This window comes from Gouania willdenowi, chromosome 8, assembly GCF_900634775.1.
Source record: "Gouania willdenowi chromosome 8, fGouWil2.1, whole genome shotgun sequence".
Lineage (NCBI taxonomy): Eukaryota > Metazoa > Chordata > Actinopteri > Blenniiformes > Gobiesocidae > Gouania > Gouania willdenowi.
Genome location: NC_041051.1, coordinates 28,232,274 through 28,255,958, shown reverse-complemented (window position 1 = coordinate 28,255,958; position 23,685 = coordinate 28,232,274). Strand labels below are relative to the sequence as shown.

The following is a 23,685-nucleotide window of genomic DNA, read 5'->3' as shown; positions in this document are numbered from 1 at the left end:
AAGGTGACTTTGATGAAGGTGACTTTGATGGAGGTGACTTTGATGAAGGTGACTTTGATGAAGGTGACTTTGATGTAAAAATTGATTTATACAAATATATCAGATACAATTATCATATTTTACAAGTGTTGTTGGCAATATATATTATCCAAGCAACATTCACATGGTTGGGAGTGAAGACAAACAGAAGCCCAAAGGAATATTCAATGTACTGCTACTTCCCATAGTTCACCCCTGTACAGCCGGGACGCTGTTCAGTCAATGGTGCAAATCCAAAATACTGATAAATCAATCAACAATTATAATTTGACTTAAGGTTTGAAGTTGGTTTCCCCTCATTATTGCATTTACAATGACGACATGATGGACCAGCATTTATTTGAGCAAGGAGTCATGTTTTTTTTGTTTTGTTTTTGTGATAAGTCTAAAAAATTTAAGTGTTTTCTCGCTGTTTATATGTTAATACATTTCGATTTCATTAGTTGTTTCCTCTTGAGTTCACATTGAGTTTTTAATGCCGGCTATGCTGCATCTTTGTTTAAAAAATTAGATTACACACATGACGATTGCCACATTTCCGACAGAACCTGAAGGCAGCGGCGGTGCCTCTCCTCCTCCTGTCCATCCATCTATTCAACCGTGTGTGTGTGTGCGTGTGTGTGTGTGTGTGTGTGTGTGTGTGTGTGTGTGTGTGTGTGTGTGTGTGTGTGTGTGTGTGTGTGTGTGTGTGTGTGTGTGTGTGTGTGTGTGTGTGTGTGTGTTGAAGCGTCATCCTCTCCTTTCCTCTTCTTCTTCTTCTCAGTCAAACCGCATCACTTGTGAGAAACGGCGGCTCAGGAACCCTCCGCTCTCTTCGGCTCCGTTCGGTTCCGCTCGGCTGGGTTCGGCTCACTTCGCGCCTCTTTCGGCTCGTGTCTCAGCACTCATCCCGACTTTGAGAGCTTTTCCTCGGCGTGCCTCGGAGGATCCCGTCGGGCTGTGCCGGCTTGACACAGGGCGTAGCTGTGGAGGATCCTACTGGTGAGCTTATGTCTGTAGCTGCTTGTTAGCATTACAGCTGTTGTATGTTAACCATTAATTAATGGTTTCAGTTTGAAATGATCCTTTTTTTCCGTGTGTCGTCCATTAATTGCAGCGTTACCCTGAGCTCTTTACTACGGGTTTCCTCTTTTTTATTTTTTATTTTTTTTTTTAAATCGTGTAACAGTGTGTTTTAATCACCGTGTGACTCTAGTTTCACACACCTCTGCCTTTAAACGGTAATTTGTTGTTTTATGTACGGTTTTATAGCAGTGACAGTCGTTCTTTTGTCACCGTGAAGCCGGTGATGGGGCGGTGGCAGGCGGCATGGCAGACTGGGCGAACCGGCAAACCTCACCGGCTTACCTTTAATTCACATGTGCACTAAAAGTTAAATTTTACTATCATTATTATTCATCGTGTTAGGAATATTTATTTTATTTTTTACGTTTGATTTTTCAGTTTAAACTTTCCCTTTCGTTTCTCCACCCCCTCCTCTCCATCCTCCATCGTGGATGCCCATTGTTCTGTTCTGTGTGTGTGAGAGAAGCCTTTGGCTGAGAGTTAGCATCAACCAGCCTGTTTATTAGGTACACCTGCCCTGCTGCTAACACACCCAGTCCATCAGCCCACTAAGTGCATTCAGACATGCACACCAGTCGACCTGTTGAAGTGCAAAGTGTCCACACTGAGATGGTGGAGGAAAGGTGATGGAATTCCCTTTGGTGCTGAATGGACTGGTCCCCAGTATCTCAGAAGCTGTTGATTTACTGGGATTGTAACCCAGGTTTGATATGCAGGTGTTAACACACAACATGTCCTCACTGCAGCGAGTATCGCTTCTCAGAGAAGGCTCTAGTTGTCACAGGGTCCTACCATTACTGGACCATCAGAGGTTGGAGAAACGTTCACTGGTTTGAGTGGATTTGTGCAAAACATTCAGAATCTGGGCTCAGTTTGGTGTGAATTTCAATCAAACAGAACCGTGCTGGATTCTTTTTTTTGGCACACTTTGGACCACAGTGTCACCTAAGTGTTGCTGCTGAGTCTTGGTGTTTCGCCGTCCTTTTAAAACAACAACCTTCCATCTTCTGCTCTTTTTTTTTTTTTTTTTTTTTTTTTTGTTGCTGACCATGCCACGTCCATCTCTATATGACCACAGTGTTCAGTCCGTCGTCGGATCTACTTCCAGTAATGCTTCATGTCACAAAGACGAAATGGTTTCCTCCGCGTGACGTTGCGTTTTAAACCCAATGAACCCCCCAGTCACATGATCTCACTTCATTCTGTATGAATATGGATGGATGTGCAGACACAAGATTACATTATCCTAACACTGAGACTAAAGCTGTCTTCAGACTGCAGGTAAATGAAGCCCAAATCTGATATTTTTTTAATGCAATAATGCTAATTCAACTTTTTCAAATCCGAAAAGGAAAACAGCAACAGCGGATAATACAGTGGACAGTGGACAGTGCAAGAAGACTAAGGTCTTGGACTGAGTAGATATATATATATATTATACAAATAATCAGTGACACACACGTGTCGAGAGACGAGAAGCTGCTGTATTTACATTTGTAAGCACAGTGCGTGGTCACGTATACCCTCATGCACGTCACTTCAGGGTCACATTTAATGGGTAACACAAATAAAAAATCAGATTCCTCCAAATAATCCATAATGAGCATTAGGAGCTGCGGTCTGTGGTTTCTAGAACTGTGTGAATTAAAAAGGAGGTCGACCCAGAAACCAAAATGTGTACCTAATAGTAATGTTACATCTCTGTTATATTAGGTTTGCACATCAGCAGGGCATCTTGATCATGAGCTTTTGTCAAATGACATAGAGTTCCTGCCACATGTGGCTGATTAAATGTTTGTTTTAATGACTAAGTAAATATATTGAATAAATTGGCTAGTACACTGTTGATATATGATATCCATTTGTTTATCTCTTGTATTTGCATAGTTTATATAGTTCTTTCTTCTAGGGCTGAATGATTTTGGAAAATAATCTAATTGCGATTTTTTTTTTCCCCCCTCAATATTGCGATTTAATATGCGATTAGTTTTTCAAGGGCCTCTTGTCATGTATTTTTCAGTGAACACAAGCAGTAAATCAGTCTGCTTCATAATAAACAATTTCAGATTTATTTAAACTTTAAATAAATATAAAACATCAATTTTAAAGCACAGATTACAACAATAAAGCAAACAAATGTGTGGCTTTACCTCTTCAACATATGTAACTAACTTCATGTTTTATGAAACATGCAAACGTGGAAATATCGCAAATGCAAATAATCGTTCAGCCCAAGTTTCTTCTCCTATGAAAAGATAATAGTTTATTAGTTCCACATGGCAAAATTTGGTCGTTAAAGTAGCTACAATATTCAGAAATAAAATAATACAAAGAAATAAATATACAAAAATACTGTGAGAGCTACCTATCTTTGCATCCTCATTCAGACATAGTAATCAATAATCGATTCATACACCTCCCATAATTATTTATTTAAATGGTAAGTTACAAGAAATACTATAGAATTATATTTGAATGGTTTAACTAAAGTTTTAAAAGCACTATAGTAATTGACCTGTTTTTTTTAGTTTATATATAATAAACTGTATATAATCTATGGTGACTGATGTTGAATGGAAGATCAATAATCAGAATCGGAACTAGATATCCTTTATTAATCCGAGGGGGAATTCTTTATTTTTATTTTTATTTTTTACAGATAATCCAGAATATTTCAAATGAAAAGAAACACTAATACATAGAAAAGGAAGAAAATAAATGTACATAATTAAATAAAAGATGAACAATATTAAAAAATGTAATCGATAATTGTTGGTAATCAAAAATCAAAACTATAAATATCGGAATGAAATTGAATAAGGAAATTGGGTTGAATAGCCATGCCTAATATCTATAGACATTGTTTTCCACCTTTTCGTTCATGGTTCAGCCCTGTTGTAATGTCAAGTCACGCAGTCTGTGAGCTTTAGACGCCTGCACGTTCTTCAGCTAATAAATGTACACGATTTATTTGCAGATATCGTTCCCTGCCTGGAGGGAGTGTGTAAAGCTGCAAATTCCCTCTGAGGAGAAACTGGCATGTATTCACTATTCAGAGGTGATTAATGTCACCCTCCCCAAAACTGATCAGCTATTGTTGTGGAGGGAGGACCAGAGGGGTCGTAGCTGCTTGATGAGTCAGTGAAACCAGACAGTGCACTCCTCCTGAAGAACAAAGGGGGAGGAGGAGAAAACGCTTGCAGCTCTCAAAGCCTCCACAACACTATTTAATAAGCTGCAAAAACACAAAGATTTGAAAGTGTTTTCTCTCAAAGCCACGAGCCTTTTCTTTTTTCCAACCCTGCATAAATAGTTTGGATCTCTGTAGCCACAGTGGCCATGGGTTTGGTCAATAATGTCTGGTGATCGACCGTGATTCATTGATGTCATTCTCGCTAAATGGGCATCCCAGGGCAACTAATGGGAGCGTTTTAAAGCCTGGGCTGCACTGAGGCTTGGAGGCACTCCAGGGATCTTAGGTCAGAGGTAGGCTGAAGCCATCACCATCAGCCAGTCTGGCTCCCGCCTCCGGTGCAGCGATGACTGAAGAATGGCTGACTCACAGTTGTGGGTGAACGAGGCTGGGAAATGACGGGCGGACGAGCCGCATAATGCAATCATGTGAAATTAAATTTATCAGCCATTTAAAGCCACACTCTGTTTTTTATAGACGTATTAAAGACGGGCTTAGAGAGATCATGAGCATGAGGGCTGGCGGAGGTTTTGTGTGTGTACGTAAGTGTGTCTGGTGTGGTGTGTGTGTGTTAAAGATGGGGAATGCATCACAGTGGTGCTCTGTTGATCAAACTGGCAGGACTTTATGGAATATTAGGTTTTGTCATTATATTACAACGTTCTATTGCTAGAAAGTAAGAAGTCATTTAGGGGTTGTTGTAAGCAGTGGTTTTGAACTCGTGGGCGTGGCGCCTGATTCAGTCGATTCAGATAATTTTTCCAAAATGTAATATATAAGAGATTAACTTTTATCACAGCAGGGGCCACAAAGATGTGATTGTTTTTGATTAAATTATTTTGTGTATACTTGTTTTTGTGCATTGTTGTTGATGTTTTGTATATTTTTCTCCTATCATTTTGTTTACCATTGTTTACTCTTTTCCCCAATAAACACATGATGAAGGCAATTGGCGCAGAATAAACTCAGAAATGATTACCCTATGAAGCGTGTTTCAAAAAAGATTGTATTTCTGGGTAATTTGAATGTTTGTGATTGTGACCTGCTTGGCTTGCAGCTGGCTTCTGCTCTGAGAGGAGTGGATTGTTGCATTAATAGACTTTTGTGTTAGCTCGCCCATAGCCAGAGGACTGGTGTTTACTGGGTGTGTGACTCATAATGAAATCCCCTTCTAGCTCTGAACTTTTCAGTTTGTGACAAGCACAAGCCTGTGCCTCTGGTCATCCAGGTTATTTCTACCCTGAACCCCCGGGGTCCTGGCACTTCTTGACTTAATTAAAATGACCATTGTCCTCCAGGGTTGTGCTTTGATCCATGGCAACAAGGCTAACAAGGGTCCCTTGTTTAGTGCTTATCAAACCACCAACAGAAATGGGCATGTTTCGCCAATTTTTCTGTTTCCTGGGTGATTGACGCTTAAGGAAACTACCACAGGCACAAAACGAATGGATAATGTTGAGATAAGCTTGAACCCTTGGCCTCGATGGTGTCACAACTGTCAGGGCATGCAGTTGTCAGCGTGGTTGCAATGCAAAGCTGTATTTATTTGCCAGCAGCTGCTTTAATTTGCAGCACTGAATTCCTGTCGAGGGAGGATGGATGTTGCACATGGTTCATGGCTCTGTTGTTTGGCTTTAGGGGCAAAGATTTCATGAGACAGCGGGACACGAAGCTGTGTAAAAGTTCTCACAAAAAGCTCCTCAGTCCTGTACAGCAAGTGTGTCCTAGTGTTACAATGTACAGTCATTGATCTGGGGAAAGTCCTTTCCTGTCGATGATTAGACCCTAAAGGATGTCTGAGTCAACCCAACCTTACTTTAGCTCAGCCTTGCTTGGAATGATCGGCATCTGTTTCAAACACTTGTGCTGACATATCAGTTTCCTCTTACCTTACAGTGTAATGAAACATTGTCAGATGCACCTAATTTGTGTGACATAAGTTTTGTTTTTTGATTAGTGTCATAGGTTTTCAGTTTCAAAAGTCCCCAAATTCCATTTAAGGGTTTAACCATCTCCGTGTCACGTCTTTGTCTACGTTACACGTTTGCGTTTCATTTTGTTCCCATGACTCTACTGGCTATTAAGCTTTGCAAAATCGTACCAAACATGATACATAGGGTTAATAGAGTCAACTACTGGTATTAATTTGACATTTTATATGCCTAAAATTCTTGGTGACATGTTACCAGGTCAAATAATCACAAGTTCAGCTTTAGGCTGGGCGATATGGACCAAAACTCACATCACAATATTTTTTCGGAAAATATACGATATAAATCTTGATAATTTTATTTCAAATAAAGTCTGACCAGAAGGACATTTCAGGGTTAAATTTGCTGATGCAAAATGCTACACAGGCTCATTTATGAACAAACAACTGCACAATATGTGCCAATTTTGGCTTTTTCTCCACTAAGGGACAGCATGTGTGAGTGAGTTTTGTAGTGTGGTTTCTACTCAGCAATGCATCTAACTGTGCTTTTCATGCTGTTTCGAAAAGTAGTGAAAGCACTGACTCCAAAAACAAGTATTTTAAAATAAAACAAGCTATAATAAAGGTATATCAATATAGGCGATATTGTCATTTTCTCTATCACCAAAATAGAAAACTCAATATATCTTGAATCTAGATATATTGCTCAGCTCTAGTTCAGCTAATAAACCAACAGGTAAACCTGTCTTTGTACCAGAACCTTTTCTGGAATGCAGTCATGATAATCTGAACCACTTGTTTATTATGATACATTGAAAACACACTGCAGATGAAGCTCTGCATTCCTTTTCAGATTGTCTGATTGATTTTTCCATTTCCGAATGTGAATCCAGTTTTTTTTTCAACGTCCCTTTTTCCACAATCATGGAAAGTCGGAGGCCCTACCCACTGTAGTTGAGATTGTTGTTTTTAACAGACAGACGTTCTGGGCTTTTAAACCCAGAGGTGTGGTTTTTGGAAGCTGTGGTTTGTTGGTGGCCAACCATCCATCCACTATTCTGTTAGAGGATCAGTTTCCATTTGGAGCGTGCCTTGTTCTGCCTCAAACACTGGCCCATTATCCACTTACGGACACTGACGGCTCACTCAGTCACTCACTCAGTGCCAGTGTCTGTACACCCACGCAGACCCACCCACGAGAGTGTCTGGGCCCCGTTTCTATCCAGATACCTCGGTTCAGCCCTATTCCTCTTTTTGGTGTCATTGATCCAAGGCACCAGCTGGTCCCTGGTAGACCTGATGTCATTTAGGTGGGGTGGCGATCCATTATGGAGAAAGTTCTGTGTCTCTTCAAGTTACAAATTAGCCTCTGTTTAGTCCTCCACCCCCTTTTAGTCTTGTAGTTTCTTTCCTTTTTTCTGCTAAACCAATGTCACTCTTATCTCCCAGGGGGCATAGTTAACAGCATCAGAGGAGCCTGCTGAGCTAATGCACTTCCTGTGTCAGCCCCAGTCTTTGTGGCCATCTGTGGAGCTGCCCATCTCCCACTTTCTTCCCTGTGATCGATATCCACACTGTTGAGCTCACGATGCCCCTCTACTCGTCTCTGCAGGCGGTGCAGTCTTGCCAGCCGGTAGTATTTGGGCTTTGTTTTGTGGGGAACTCTGTATCTACTCCACCCGTACATTGTTGGGGGCTGAGGCTCACTCCGCACAGTATTGTCTAGTTTTCTGGGGCATACTGAGGCTTCTGTTACTTCTATTATTGTCTTTCCTCTTCTGTGTCTCACTCACTCTCTGTCTCTGCGTGTGGGTCTGTATGCGCTCAATATTTGAGTCAAGGCCGACTGTACAAGATTAGCATCTTTCTTTGTCCAGGGTTAACAAGCTCTGTCATGTGTTAATCTGCTTGTCCCCAGGGGGTCCAGTTTCTCCCAGTGCGAGTGCAGCCATGGGAAGGACAGTGTTTGAGTGTTTACGTGTGTACGTTGGTGTTTGTGTGAAGGAGGGGGGGCGGCGGCTTTACATATACAAGCTTTAGCCTGAGGCAATGCTGCTCTCTGTCCTGTCTGGCTGTCACCAATGACTTTTTTTTGCTAATTTGCTTCACTGTTTTTGTCACAATTTCAAATTAAATCAAGTGACAATACACTCAGCTTGTCTCGCTAAGTCTCAGTTCAAATCCCGTTCAATGACTCATCACAAGTGCGTGGCTTCTTCAAAGACGTCCCAGGATTAGTGTCCACCTCCCTGATCACATGCTTCTGTGATCCAGGTGACCGTCACACAATCTGCTGCTGTCTCTCTGAAACACGCCAGCAGCTAAGCTAACGTGCAAACAGAAGACGACTTGTTTGTTCGCACCATGGAGCTTTTGTTCTTCCTCACGTTGACTCCTGGCTTCTGAGAGGAATGATTGTTCTTTACAGCACAAAGGAGTTCACAGGTCAGCACGGACAGCGACAGGTGTTAATGTGTGTTGTCTGTAGTGGACGGGTCAGAGTAGCTTACCCGGGTCATCAGTCCCATTGATCCAGTTCATGCCTGTAACTTGTCTTGTGTGCTGCTGTTTGTACGTCTGAAAGCCAAAAAAGGGAAAATAATTACTTAAAGGTGAAGGGATGAACATTGGTACATTTTCTGTACCTATTTATCCTGTGCATGGTTCATTCTAAGCCTCAGATTTTCCGTTTCAAATTTACTGTTTCGGGGTTTCCCATTTTCCGCGTCACTTTACACGTTTCCTGTTTGTTTCATCATCTTTCTCTTTTACATGACTTTACTGACTATTAAACTTCCCGAAATCATACCAAACATGATAATTAGGTTCAACTACTGTTATTTTTTTAACCTTTTAAATGCTTTTAGGTGATTTACGAAAACAGAAGGTTTACACTGAAATCATACAAGAGTTTAAAATGTCTGTTAGCCATACTGCAAGACCCTTACTTACATGTCATCGGGAAAAAATCCCATGCATGAAAATGTGTGATATGGTCCCAAAACAACGTTTGTTAAACCTTTAGTTATCGATAACTGACAAATCAACCTCACGTTTTGCACAGAATCCCACGCAGTCATGTGATTCGAGGTGCAATGCTTCTGTCATGGCGTGTCACTAGGTAAAATGATCACCAGTTAAGATAGAACACCAACAGCTAAACACGCCTTTTGTGCCAGAGCAGTCATAATAATCTGAACCGCTTGTTCATCACAACACCTTAAAAACACTCTGCATTCATTTCCAGTCACAAAATAACACTTTCACTACTGGATACATTACAAGCAGCATGAGATTTTGAATGGCCTTATGTGAGGAATTGCACATATTTGTCCGTTTGTCACACTTTCTAGATGCTCAATCACCTGTTTTCTGGTAAAGATTGGTGTGCAAATGCGTGATATTGTCATAAAACATGCATGTGAGGCATTTCTGTGTCATGTTGGGAACCGATTTTAACGTAAGAGAGAGAGGGGAAAAAAGGGTCAGATTGCTTTTTCCTTTTCAGAACATGAATTTTGTAAATCACAAATTTCCGCAATCAAGGAAACCGATATTTTTCAAGGCTTTCCAAAATTCTGTTTTGTATTGGTTGTATTTATTGCATGTGTGGGGTGCACTCAAGTAAGGCTGAGATGAGTAAGGCTACAAGATTTTATTATTTTATTTTATGGACTTGATTTAAGTTGAAGCAGCTCTGTGATTGGTTTAAACCTCATTACCTCCACAACCTGCAGGCAAGTTAGCTCCAGCTTTTTAAAGTTACTTATTTATACTCTTTGTTTACTACTATTACTTTGTTCAAGACAACTTACTCTTTAAGTTTGTGATATTAATTTATTAATGATTTTATTGTGATTTCAATGATATTTTGTGTTTTAAATGTAACGGCTACACTACAAATACATGTTTGAGGTCATTGTTTTAATTCCTCTCTGTAAAACATGCTGTCACAATCCAAAACGGACACGTTCACAGGTGGAAGGATTTATGCAGGTGTGCTAAAAAAGCAGTCCAAAATAAGTGCTTCAAAACAGAAAACAAATGGTACAGCTATTAATGTTAACGTTACCAATGTAGTCTCCATTCAAACTACAAATACATTTTAATTATTATTTTAACAAAAGTACAGCTGTCACTTTAATTCCAGGAGGTAAATAGGGGTTATTTTGTTATTGTTACGTTTAATAAAATACAATTAAAACTTGTTTTGAGACAGGGAAAAATCTGAGATTGTATTTTTAGGCCATATTGCCCAGCCCTAATTGGTTGTATTTATTTTGTGTGTGGAGTGCACTTTAGAAACTATGGAAGTGAGTCAGACTCAGTATTAGTTTAGACATAATATTTTACTTTCGTTCCTTCTCTGTAGTTTTTTTCCTCCAAACTGTTTGGTTTTTACTTGCCACATGTGTGACAGCCTGTCAGTATTATCAAAGATAGCAGGCTCTTTACTCACTGTGTGCTACAGTATAATATCAGAGTTGCATCCTTGAGCAGCGCTCTGTAGGAAGCTCACCCCCCCCCCCCCTCCTGTCAGAGCCCTCTCTCCCTGTTCTCACTCATCCCTCCCACAGTCTGTGGGGAATGCAGAAGGCTTTGTTTGCACTTTATTTGTGTGCAGGAACGAGCCAGTTTTGTTGACCTCGGGTTGGGGGTGTGTGTGCGTGCGCTGGATGCATCAGAAGGGCTCAACTGGTTGGCCTGTGCATCAAAAACCTCCCAATACAAGCCTGTCACCTTCCACACTCCTATCTGTCCCTAAATCTTTGTGCTCATCCTCTTCCTCCTTCTCAGAGGTGTGGTTCGCTCGTAGCTGACCCCCCCCCCCCCTGCATGTCTTTGCTGGCCTTTGTGTTTGCAGAAACTCACAGTGTGTGATAGCTGGGAGAGAGAGCCAGTGGAATGTAATGAAGCTATCTCAGTGGGGTCACTAGGTCAGAGTCAGCGGCTGCAGTGATGCAGTAATCACAGTTTACTACACCATGGAGATGGTGTAATGTGATTCATGGCAGTGGAAATATCTGACAGTATATATAAAGGACCTTTTCATCAGCTGATGCAGCTGGAGGGATTTTTATATCGGTTTTAATAAATGAAAACCAAAATGGCTCAGAAAAAAACACACAATGATAATAAAAGTACAAAAAACAAGAACAAATATAGAAAATAGACAACAAATACATACACAATTATTTCTAAAAGAAGTTAATTGATTCAAAAATACAAGAAAACTATGAGAAAAATACACAAAATGACAAAATTAGTCCAAAAATACACAATACAAAATGTAAACATGCCAAGTGACAGAAAACGCATAAATCTACAACAAAAATACAGCAAAAGAACTCCAAAAGTTCACAGAATAACTAGTAAAACCTTTAAACATGCAGTTGTTGGAAAAATTGCACATTAGATATTTGTCTTTTCATGTCTGTAGTCGCGTCCCCAGGAATAAGAATCGAGAGCTCTTAAAGAAGCGTAAATCAGTGTAATTATAGGGTTAGGTTCTTCACAAGAGTTCCTTCATGCATATAAAACAAGCATCTGTCTTAAAGAGTGACAGATAAATACTGTGGATAGAAGCAGACAGCAGTGCAGTGTTGACAGAGACCACTATTGTCATTAAGTGTAGGATGACTGAATGAATGAACAATCTCAGGCCTCATGCCAGCTTACGGCATCTTGAATGTGACATTCATTCCAGCGCAAAGAGGAGGAATAATGAGCGCACGCTCGCGTAAAAACAAACCCGGCTATGGGTTTATTTTAGGATGGACCACAGTGAAGCTGCAGGACAGCATCTGTATACTCAGGAAGCATTGTCCACCAACCAAAAATACACAAATGTATATGGTGACTTTAGATTTGTCTCAGCAAAGGAAGAGCCACAGGCTCTATTAACCGTGAGCAGTGCAGGAAATACGGTTTATTAGCAAACACGGCTCAGTGTGTCGCGGAGATAAAAGCACATCAATGACAGGGTCACAGGCCATGGCACGCTTTTGTGTTCTGTTAGTCATTTTGTGTTTTTTTTGGAGCAATTTTGCGTGTTTTTAGAGTCATTTTGGTTTGTTTTTGAAGTCCTTGTGTGTGCTGTTAGTAATTTTAAGTGTTTTTGGAGCAATATTGTGTGTTTTTAGTCAATTGGTGTGTTTTTTTTTTGTCACTTTTGAGAATGCAGACCAGCATTAGTTCAGACTCCACAGAAGTACACAGCCTCCCTCCACACAAACCCACTTTCTTTTCTTGCATCTTTTCTGGTTTCTTTCTTTTACCCCCACCACGCTCGCAACTGCCGCAGCTTCCTTCCCCCACAATCCCTCCTTTTCACTACTATTTAGAGTAGGCCCCGGGGATAGAAGAGAGCTCAAAGAGTGTGTGTGTGTGTTTGTGTGTGTGAGAGAGGGAGAGCTGCAGCCGTCATCCAGCAGCAGCAGCTCCTGGACAGTTAGCAATTAGCTTGAATAGTTTTACAAGGAGCGCATGCTCTCAGATTCTTGCCTCTGTTTTCGGATGCAGAGAGATTCTTGTTTCTAATCGACAGCGTTCGCAATTAAACGTGAAAGCGCCCCACGGCCGCAGACGAGGGTTGACATTAATTTAACATTTCGTGCAGCGAAACTCCTTTAGCGCCCGCTGTATTAAAAACAGTGCCCCACCCCCTGTGTACACAGTGGTAGATTGTACAGGAAGCAAAAAGGAGGGCAAAGGACCAGTTTTTCTGTGTAAATATGCAAATTTTCTGTATAATTCAAAAACGAGTGTTTGTGTCTAGACAGTGAGGATGAGCTGAGATCCCTCAGTAGAGCAGGATGCCTTCCAGTTACTGACAGCACCAGAGTTCCTAGCACGTTCTGTTCATGTCCCTTTGTGGGTAGGGATGAGGCCCGAGGAGGATGTTCTCGCCTTGTGAAGATGGCGTGGTCATCATTAGCTCTCTGCTGCAGGCCTGGCAGGTGTGAGAACAACAACACAAATAAACCACTGGGTTTGTTTGCCTGTGAAAGCAAACAAAGAAACAGTAACATGAGCACCACTCACATGAGCTTTATGACGAAGATAGAGATGCAACCACACCTTAATTTGATTCTATCATAATAATTAGTAGCACGCAATTTTATTTTTGCACGTTCATTTTTAGAAACGCCCCGATGATGTCACCGCTGCAGTGAGTGATGTCATGCAGCGAGTCCTGGCAACCAGTGGAAAAGAAACTGATTTGTTCAGAAATAAAGCCAATACATTTGTAGAAACCTCACTGATATAATGGTAATGTTAAATGCCAAATATGAAGAAAATAAAAAATCAGAGCTTTTATTTTTATAAAATCAGTCTTTTATTCATATCCATTTGAGTGAATAACAATATTTTCTTTTTGTTAGTTACATCCATCACGTGCTTAATTAATAATTAACATAAATTATTATTATGCCATTTATTGAAGGCTGACTGTGCACTAAGCTCACTAAAATCAAGAGTTTCTAAGGGGTATGATAATGGGTTAAACTGATCCGTTATCATAACAGATGCTAACAGAAAGCTAACACAAGAAGAAGGTTGCGTTTTGTGGGATTATTTATTAAAGGCTCAGTAATTGTGATGAATTGTTATTGACTTTACGGGGAAAAATAATCATTGTAAATGTAATTGTAAGTCGGAAAAATGTAATCATAATTGTGATTGAAGATGGAATTGTAATGTGAAAATGTAATTGACCCCAGCCCTGATGTTAAGCATCTGTCCTACACATACAAAGTGTTTGCTTGTTAACCGTAGACAGGATGTAAATTATACTGGTGAGCTCAAAGTGCGATAATGGTCTCCACTAGTTCAATGTTTAGGCTTACGTCTTTGTTCTCAGTTGCAGCGTAGCTCATCACTGAGGCTCGCAAAGAATCTGGAGTGGGACGCTGCTCGGAAGCTCTGAGCACATGACTATTAACACACAAATAGTCTTTTCTGCCAAGACGATAACAAAGAGGAGACGTTTTATAAAAGGAGGCAGCGAGTCCTCACTGCTGGGTCCTGGTGCTTCACTTCATGTTGGGATCATTGAGCAGCCAGCTCATTCTGGAAACACATGTTTGGTCTGTAAAGCCATTGATTCTACCTGCGAGCGTGCTTTAGCATTATATTCCTTGCTGTATCTTCTCATGCAGTGAAGTGCAATCGATGTTTGTTTAAGTGGAAGGAAAACAAAGTGGCCTTTTGTTATGATTGATGTCATCAGTAAACATCCTGTACGTGTGGTCCAATCAGAGATTGAGGAATGAGCGTTATGTTGCTGCTCATTTAGTGTAAATATATAGAAATGTATTTTCATGGATGACTCCAGTGTGTGTGTTACTGTGCTCCTTTCATATGTCTTTAAAGTGAAACATTTCACTCTGTAATTGATTCACACCGTGCCAATATAGCACATTAAAAACAATTTGACTTTTATAGTTGGGGCTGGATCAAACAAATCAAAACACATATCAATATTTTTTCTCAAAATGGCGATATATATTTCTCCATAAAAGCAAGGAATGTCTGTCTGTGTTCCTCAAATATCTCTGCAGATCAGGATCACACTGACCTGAGAGTTTCAACATGGCTGCTGCTTGGTTCAAGGGTGTGCAGCGTCGGATTTGTTTGGCCTCACCTCCGGAGTCGACTTTTTAACAAACAATACGTGACCAGTTTAGAGTACAAAAGAAAAGCTTTTAACAAGTAAAGCAAAGGATTTGTAAATGTCATTTTGGGATTTTACATTGTTGTCTTCATCATTGTCTGTACGTATGTTGCAAAGTTAACAAACAAGCAGAGACTGCATTTTCAGTCTAAAAATCAATGATTTGCAATCGTTATGATGAGCATGGGGTTTACAACTAACACCTGAGAAATGAAAATCAAACACTTTATATGTACAGTAATAGAGATGTTAGAAGATATTTCCAATGATGATGATTTTTCCAAAGCTCTCCCACTGGAATCAAATGGGATCAGCCAACTTTCTGATCTTGCTGTTGTGTGTTCTACAATCCACATGGAACGAGCGGATTAAAGAACCTCCTGTACATTTTGTTCTGCACGGTTCGTTCTTTACATATACTCATTGAAATAAAGTAATGAGAGCACTGGCAGTGTGTTCTAGGTGTTATTCAGCTTTTTAACGTAGTTGCAGTGTGTACCCCTGATGGGTCAGCTGCAGTCCTGATTGTACTCTTTTATAATGTATCACTAACGTGCGCTCAGAGCATCAGAAGCACACTCAGTCCGTTTGTAACAACCGCCTCTAACCTAATTAGCTTTAATAAAAACCTCTAATAGCATTACTGGAACCTGTTTCAGCAGGGAGTGCTGCAGTGATTAAGGGAGTAATCTTACTTAATATAGATCTGCTGCACTTTGTAAACAAAGGCGCATCATCCTATGGCTGTATGAGTGAGAAACATCTGCCGGTTCTCACTTGTGTTTTTTAACTCACCACCACAAACCGATCTGAGTCACAGGGCCACAAAAAACTGACCGGAACAGCTACAGACAGTGGAAACAGGATCCATAAGCATCCATGGCCAGCGCTAACAGACGCAGCAGCACTAACAGAAGCACTGGAGGATTATACTGGCTTTCCAGATGTTTGGGAAAGGCAAGGCAAGCCAAGGTAAATGTATTTGTATAGCTCATTTTGTACACAAGACAATTCAATGTGTTTTACTAGATCAAACAGTGCAACAGAAAACATTCAACAGCTTAATCAACAATGACAATAAAATCAACAGTAAAACATTTAAAATCAGCAGTAAAAACATTAAATCACCAACAATATAATCAAAAATCACTCTCAGTTATATGCAGAAAAAGTGCCTTTAACTTGGATTTAAAAATGTTCACATTGGATGCTGACTTCAGTTTGTTCCACTTCTTTGCAGCATAACAACTAAAAGCAGCATCACCAAAAAAATGTAGGAATCTGAAGGAGAGACAGCACTAGTGATACATATTTTACTGTTATTGATCGGAAACAATATCAGCACTAATCATACATACCGGTACTTTTATTACTTATATTGAAGTGTGGAATACTGGAAAAGTCTGGATCAAGTAATATTAGTCAAACAAAGAACAAAAGTTGACAACAGTAGGCATGAGAAAAAATGACTTATTATTAACCAATAGGTTCTATACAGTATAAATAAAATAGAAAATCACACATATACAAGCGAGCATATAGAAAATTACAATATCACCTATAACAGTATATATAATTTTTTTATAGCTTATTTTGTATTGTATTAGTTGCTGCTTTCTCTACTTAATGAAAAGCACAGTTTGATGGATTACTCAGTGATTCCCAACCCAGGCCTAATAAATGTGCCTGAAGTATCATTTTGCATCAGCAAATTGAACCTAGAATTGTTTTTCTGGTAAGACTTTATTGAGTAAAAAATACAGAGATTTATATTGTATATCAGTATTTTGAGGAAAAATATAGAGAGATGAGTTTTGGTCCTGAACCGATATTAATATTGGGTATTGGTCTGATATAACAACAAAAAGCGAGGTCAGTTTTCCTCATTCATACTCATCACTTGATCAAGACTTTCCAAACATTCCACACTACAAATCAAGTAATAAAAGTATGATTTGTGCTCATGCTGATATTATTTTGGATCACTATTGGTTCCGGCAAATACTTAAGGTTACAATATCGATACTGTATCGGATCGGGCATTCCTCTACTACATTAGCATTTCCAGGAATAAAATGGATATTTAAACTATTGTGTATTCTGTCATGATGGTAATGGCTCCTTGATATTGATCTTGGCATTTAGAAAACAGGACTGGAAATCTATTATTTAATGTGAGAAAAAAACCCTGATTAGGCTACTTTAAGTCCTGTAGGATGTAGAAATAGTTTCCCAACATTTTTTTAACCATTTTTTAATATGAATAGGGCTTTCCATAATGTTAGTGTCTGTCGTGCTATTGGCTAAATGTAGCCTGAGCACTGAGCAGCTGTCTGCTTTGAGCAGAAAGGGGAAACTGCACAGGGGATCTGTGTGTTTCCTTTTCCGCTTCCACAATTATCACCGTCCTGCCCTTTTTTCACAAGTGTTGAGTCTGACTAGCTGCGCCATAATTAAACTGTCTGCTCACATTCTGTGGCCTCGGTGGCATTTAAGCCCCCCTCTGCGATCAACGCTCCTGCTAGCATCTACCAGTAAAGCCTCCTCGGGTGTTTTTGGCTACGGCCTGTTGCACAAGTCATGTTTATCTCCTCCTGTGTGTTGTTTTGGACGCATGAATCCTTTTTTTTCTTGTTCTTCTCCCTTTCCCTCTCTGCTTTCCCCCTCTAGCTGTGCTCAGCTGCTCAGGCCATCTGTGCAAAAGGCAAACAGAACACAGAGGGAATGGAGGGAGAGCAGGACCAGTGGGGGGTGGAAAGAAATCGAGAAGGGCCACATATACTGAAGAAAGAAAGAAGGCCTGTTACATGGTTGACTTGGCAGCGGTTGCCAACCTTTTTTGTTGCGTTTTTCAACCTTTTTCATACTCGTGGGCCAAAGCTTCTGAATAGGCCCCCAGGACAAATCTGCTTTCAGGGAAACCTGAATCATTTGGTAAATAAATTGCTAAATAGTTCAGTTCCTGCTGACGTTGATTGAATGCTTGTTAAATAAGTGTTAAATTAAAGCTAAAGATGGTTAAATACAGAAAATCGGAGGCCCTAGATTTATTGTTGACCTAGTAAAGAGTATCTTGTGTAGGGCTGGGCGATATATCGTGATTCAAGATATATCTATTTTTTTATTTTGGCAATATAGAAAATGACACCTATATCGAGATAAATATATATTTTTAATGTGTTTTTATTTATACAATCACACAGTACAAAACACATCATACAAGTATTTAATATTCATATTTTTCTATATTTCTGAGATAGGTTATTTTGTATTAAAATACTCATTTTAGCAGTCGCTGCTTTTGTTACTACTCAGAACAGCATGAAAAACACAGTTAGATGGATTTCTGAGTGCGTCCTAACTCAGACCTTCCTCTAAATATGCCACACTACAGAACTCACTCACACATGCTGTCCCTTATAGGCGAAAAAGCCAAAAGTGGCACATATTGTGCAGATGTTTGTTAATAAATGTGCCTGTGTGGCATTTTGCATCAGCATATTTAACACAGAATTGTCTTTCTGTTAAGACTTTATTGAGTTAAAAATATTGTGATTCATATCGAATATCGCCATTTTGAGGAAAAATATTGAAATACGACTTTTGATCCATATCGCCCATCCCTAGTCTTGTGCACACTAAAGTTGTTTGAATTTGATTTCTAAAATGTGCCCTATTATCTTGGAAACCAATTCAGAAATGTTTCCACGTACAGCCTGTAATGTGCTCGTGTACCTCCAGGGGTCCTTGTACCCCTGGTTGGGAACCTCAGCGATGACAGGAGGGAATGAATGATGGAGAAAGAAGTGCATGCTGACATTGTTTCCAGGAAGTGGCTAGCATAGAGATGGTGTGTGTCTTCTTCTGGAAATAGAAGAATGAGTGTGCTCACACGTTGAGGTCAGTGGAAACTGGGAGGACTGGTTCGGTCTGGGTTTTTAGAGCTGGACCAGGGAACATCAGCCAATGATGAGCTCATTTTGCGTCCTGTTTTTTCCCTTCTGTCTCTTTTCTCTCTCTCTCTCTCTGTCCACCCTTTGGTTCCCATGCTCCGCAGGCCAAGCCCCTTCCTCTGGGCCGGCCCCTGCGTTGCCTCCGTGTTTGTTTCACCACTTAACGTCCTGGACAGCTGGCTCCACGCTCTGTTTGTAAACTCTGACAGGCCCGTTTCCTGCTGCTCCCCACTCCTCGCTCTGCCACCTCCACAACCATTGTTCCCAATCACTCCCCAGTGTCAATGTAGCTGCATGAATTACATTTACTCATGTGTAATATCACGTGGTGTCTGTGACCTATTTTATTATGAGATGGTTGATTCAGAGAAATAAATATCTGTCAAGTTTATTTATCTCTAAGAGATAATTGATGAGTGGATGAATTATTAGCCACATTACACCCTACTTCCTTTCCTTTGGAAAAATTCTGAAATGACTAAAAGCTGCTTGAGCGGCTGGGCAACATATGGAGAGTCAAGATATATTGAGTTTTCTATTTTGGCGTTATACAAAATTACAATATTGCCTATATCGATATATATATATTATTTTTTTGTCATCACTTATTTTGTATTAAAATACTCACTGCTTTCTCTTCTTCTCATGAAATGCACAGTTAGATGATCACAGAGTCCATTCTAACCCAGACCTTAATCTTTACAAGCAGCATTAAAGAACTCACACACACATGCTGTCTCTTAGAAGAGAAAAAGACTGAACTCACTAAAGTGCCACATATTGTGCCAATGTTTGTTAATAAATGTCCCAGTCCCATTGTGTATTTTAAAAAAAAAATCATTTTGTGTATTTTGTTGTCCTATGTTTTTTAGTTGTTCTTTTGTGTTTTTTCCGGTCATTTTGGACGTCTTTCTGAGTCGTTTTGTATATTTTTGGCCCCATTGTGTATTTTTTTCACCTGTTGTCTTTTGTTGTCCTATTACGTATTTGTGTTGTTCCTCTGTGTTTTTCTCTGTTAATTTGTGTTTTTGTAGTAATTTTGTGTATTTTTTTTGAGAAAAAATATTGAGATATGAATTTTGGTCCATATCGCCCAGCCCTATGCCGGAGACAATTTTTTTAAATCAGAGAAGACATAGTATAGGCCTCATTTATCATCAAATTGAAGATCATTTGGTTGGAAAAAGATGTAAAAGGTTGCAATTGTGGCAAGAAAATGTCTTTTGATCCCTCTTGTAAACACATTGTCGGAAAAAGTTTAACGCATTGCATTATGGGATGCGGAGTCCTGTAGACGGATGCATAAAAGTGTTTTTCCTTCATTCTTACTGTTGAACACAGCATTCACAACGAGATGTTTGTTGCAGTTTGTACTTTTCTGTCTTTTATCAGTTTGTAGAACGCTGATGTGGGAATGCGACTCTTTCATTGGTTAAGACAAGAGTATGGCAGAAAATGATGAATGCAGCTGAGTAGCCTTCTAGCATTTTCTCTGACATTCTGTGAGCGTAACGTCAATGTTTCTTTTAGAGATACAACCTGTCATTACTTGTAAAAAGAAGTAATGAAGTCTTTCTTAGAGGGCGTTCCATATCTATTTAGGACCTCTGATTTCACATTGTTTTAGTTTCTAATAGGGGTGCACCAGTTACAATTTTCTGGCCAATCAATGATCTTTTAAAAATCTGACCTGCTGATTCCAACTTTGGCCAATCCTGATATTTCTTTGGTTTTGTTTTTAATGACTGTCAGGATACATCAGGAATGTTCCAATCTTATTTTATTGTAAAACACTGAATAGTACCCATGAAACAATACAAACTTATTGTTTTAACTGTACATGAGGTTGTTATCTTACATAGAAATGAAAACGTTCGCGCATTGCTGTCCAAAATACTAAATTTTTCATTTTTCACATTTATACATTTATAGCTTACACTGCAGACTTGCCAAAAATAAAGTGCACAACAGTATTTTGCTTTTACAGATAGATGATAAAAGGTAAAGGTAGTTGATAAGATAATAATCATTAGGACAAATTAACAAAACATCTTAAACCACCAATAAAGTGTCCTGAGTTTTAGGTTTCCTTGTTGTGCAAAAAGAAAAAAAATGTCCAAATGCAGCAGCTTTGTGTATATTTATTGTAAAAATATCTGTAAATATTGTATTGTATTCGATGGATTGCTGCATCCTTAGTTTATAATGGATGAATGTTTCAGGGGATCTTTGGAGTCTTTTTTTTTTTTAACTGTTAGAGGAAATAAAAGTTCACACGCTCATTGAGAAGAACATGCAACTCCAATAAAAGACCAAGGCTCTAATTTTAACAATGCTACTAATTAACTACATTGACCTCGTCTTCCCACAGTTAGATTTTTTGACTTGACTTAGTTAGAAATCAGGTTTCTAAACTAATCAGAATCAGAAAAAACTTACTTAATCCCCCGAAGGGTAATTAGAATGGAAAAAGAGCAGCATATTAAAAACATAAATAATACGCACATGCAGAAAACAAGCAGCAAGACTACACAAAGTGGTTGTAAAGAAAACTAGAGCAAATGATGGATAAGGTGCAACGATGGCCATGAGAGTGCCAATTGCTCATGTATAAGTTAAGAATAATAATAATAGTGTCACTACTTCAGTCATATCTTCTTTAATCTAGCAGCCCAAAACGTTTTTTAAATATTCCAATTAGAACCGTAACATCATTATATACATCCTTGTACATTTTAGTTTTGCATTTGCGTGTCAAATCTTTTTTTTCTCTGCATTTAACCACTCCCTGAGGAACAGTGGGCAGCCATGGAGTAGTGCCAGGAAGCAGTTCCACTTTTAGTATCCGTTATATTGCCTCATATCGTCTTTGACATGATCTGACGTGTTCGTGACCCAATGCAACTCAGCGGTTGGACAATACAAATGATTATCACCTTAAATGGACTATTCCTGTAATCAGTTGTGGTGAGGATGACAAGAAAGCGATGTAGCAGCTCCGGTGAGTGTTTGAAACAGCTGAAACAGCTGACTAACTCCGCTGCTGATGTGACAAACACACACAGTGGAGCAGCGTTTGTCTGACTCACAATCACAGTAGCCTCTTAAATAGCCATGTGTTTTACTGTAATGTGCAGAGTTGTGGCTGACAACAATAACAAGAGTGTGTGGATAGCAAAGGAAAAGCGCTATAGTGAGCAGCTGTGGCATGAAGTCTGCGTCTACAGACATGCCCACTCATGCATATGCATGAATGCCCCAAAACAGCCTGTTTTAGAAAGTGTCAGGAAATTGACTTTTCAGAGGGCTTAAACTCCAGAAAACAGGAAAATAAACGTCAAATAGTATGTTTTTTCACATTTGCAGGCAGTATTTTATTAGTATCTCAATAGCTAGTTTAATTAAGCATTTATGATGTTTGAGCTTTTCAATTATCTGGATTTGTATTAAGTGTTTATTTTGTTAAGTATTGATTATGGTCAGACCTTTTTAATGTGTTGTGTTGATTCGTCTCTTTCGTCACACTTTTTTTTTGCTTCGTTGCGTATAGATGGGTGCATTGAACTGTGTGGAAGAAGCTTATGAAGATAAAGGCACTATCTGCACACATTCCTGGGCCTGGATCAAATGCTGGTAGAGACCATGACGTGTCTTTGTCTGGGCTCACCCTCCTCTCTGTTCTCTGTTCTCTCTCTGCAGTCAAACCTTTCCGTCTCTGAGCGGCTGAAGCCGTCCCGTGACATCACCACCGTCACCCCAGCACTGCTGAGACACACCGCTACATTTTGAGGGGAGATGAAGCCGGATGGGGTTGCCACGGCAGCACTGGACCAAATGGAAGCCCAGGAGTCCAATCCAGTGACTGAGGCTGCACCTGCCACAGGACAGGAGCTGGACCAGGCCGCCAGTCCCCTGGATGAAGGGATGGAGCTTCAACCATCAGGAGACACGGCTCAGGAGGAACCAAAACCTGACAAGGCCAAGGAAGCCCCAGCTGCCAAAAACAGCAGTAAAACTATCGGTGATCCCAAAGCCAAGGCTCCCAACAAGGTCGCAGCCAAGACAAAGCCGGGTACCACAACTCCCGGCAAGACCACACCAGGCTCCAAGCCCACTACACCCCAGAGCCGCCTCTCAAATGGCGTGTCCAAACCTCAGACCAATGGCATTGCTAAGAAAGCCACGCCCTCTGCAGACAAAAAGAGCGTGGCAACCTCAGCGACCTCCAAAAAACCAACAGGTACCACCGGGACACCGGCCTCCAAGACCGCCACCGCCAAAGGGACTGAGAAGAAAGCCACAGGGACGGCCCCTGTCAGCACAAAGCCACCGACCAGAACAACAGCAGCAGCCAAGAAGGCGACACCCTCCACGGCCAACGGTGTGAAGTCCACCACAGCAACGGCAACAGCTGCAGCTAAAAAACCCGCAGGTCAGTGAAAACACCATGGAAACCGAGGTGAGATAAGAATGACCTCCTTTCATGCTCTCTCTGACTCAGATGTTGTGTTTACTCTAACGAGATGAGATGCAGATTGCTGCTCACTTATTAAACATGCTAGAGCGACTGCTGTTAAACTATAAACACATTCGCCCTACATCTCTGACACACTATTAGGAGGACACATCTGTCTGACCTCGATCTCAGAAACAAAGCACTTATATAGCTCTGCTCCACAGCTCGTAGCAATGTCCTTATTCTAGCATGTTCTCCTTCTCTCTTTCTTAGCTCCTAAGACTCCCACTGCCAATCCCACCAAGCCTGCAGCGGCAGCTTCCCTCAAGCCAGATAAGCCTCCTGTTTCCAAGACAAGCAGGTAGGTGT

General features: G+C 40.2%; 1 protein-coding gene across 1 annotated transcript in view; it reads left to right on the top strand.

The window, feature by feature from the left end:
• The first annotated feature begins 739 nt into the window (after nucleotides 1-739).
• prr36b (proline rich 36b) overlaps nucleotides 740-23,685 on the top strand; it is a 37,682-nt gene continuing 14,736 nt past the window's right edge. The window contains exons 1-3 of the mRNA XM_028455490.1: nucleotides 740-1,020; nucleotides 22,560-23,292; nucleotides 23,590-23,677. Of these exons, the coding sequence (XP_028311291.1) occupies nucleotides 22,656-23,292; nucleotides 23,590-23,677 (725 nt within the window). The 5' untranslated portion in view covers nucleotides 740-1,020; nucleotides 22,560-22,655. The remainder of the gene's footprint in view (nucleotides 1,021-22,559; nucleotides 23,293-23,589; nucleotides 23,678-23,685) is intronic.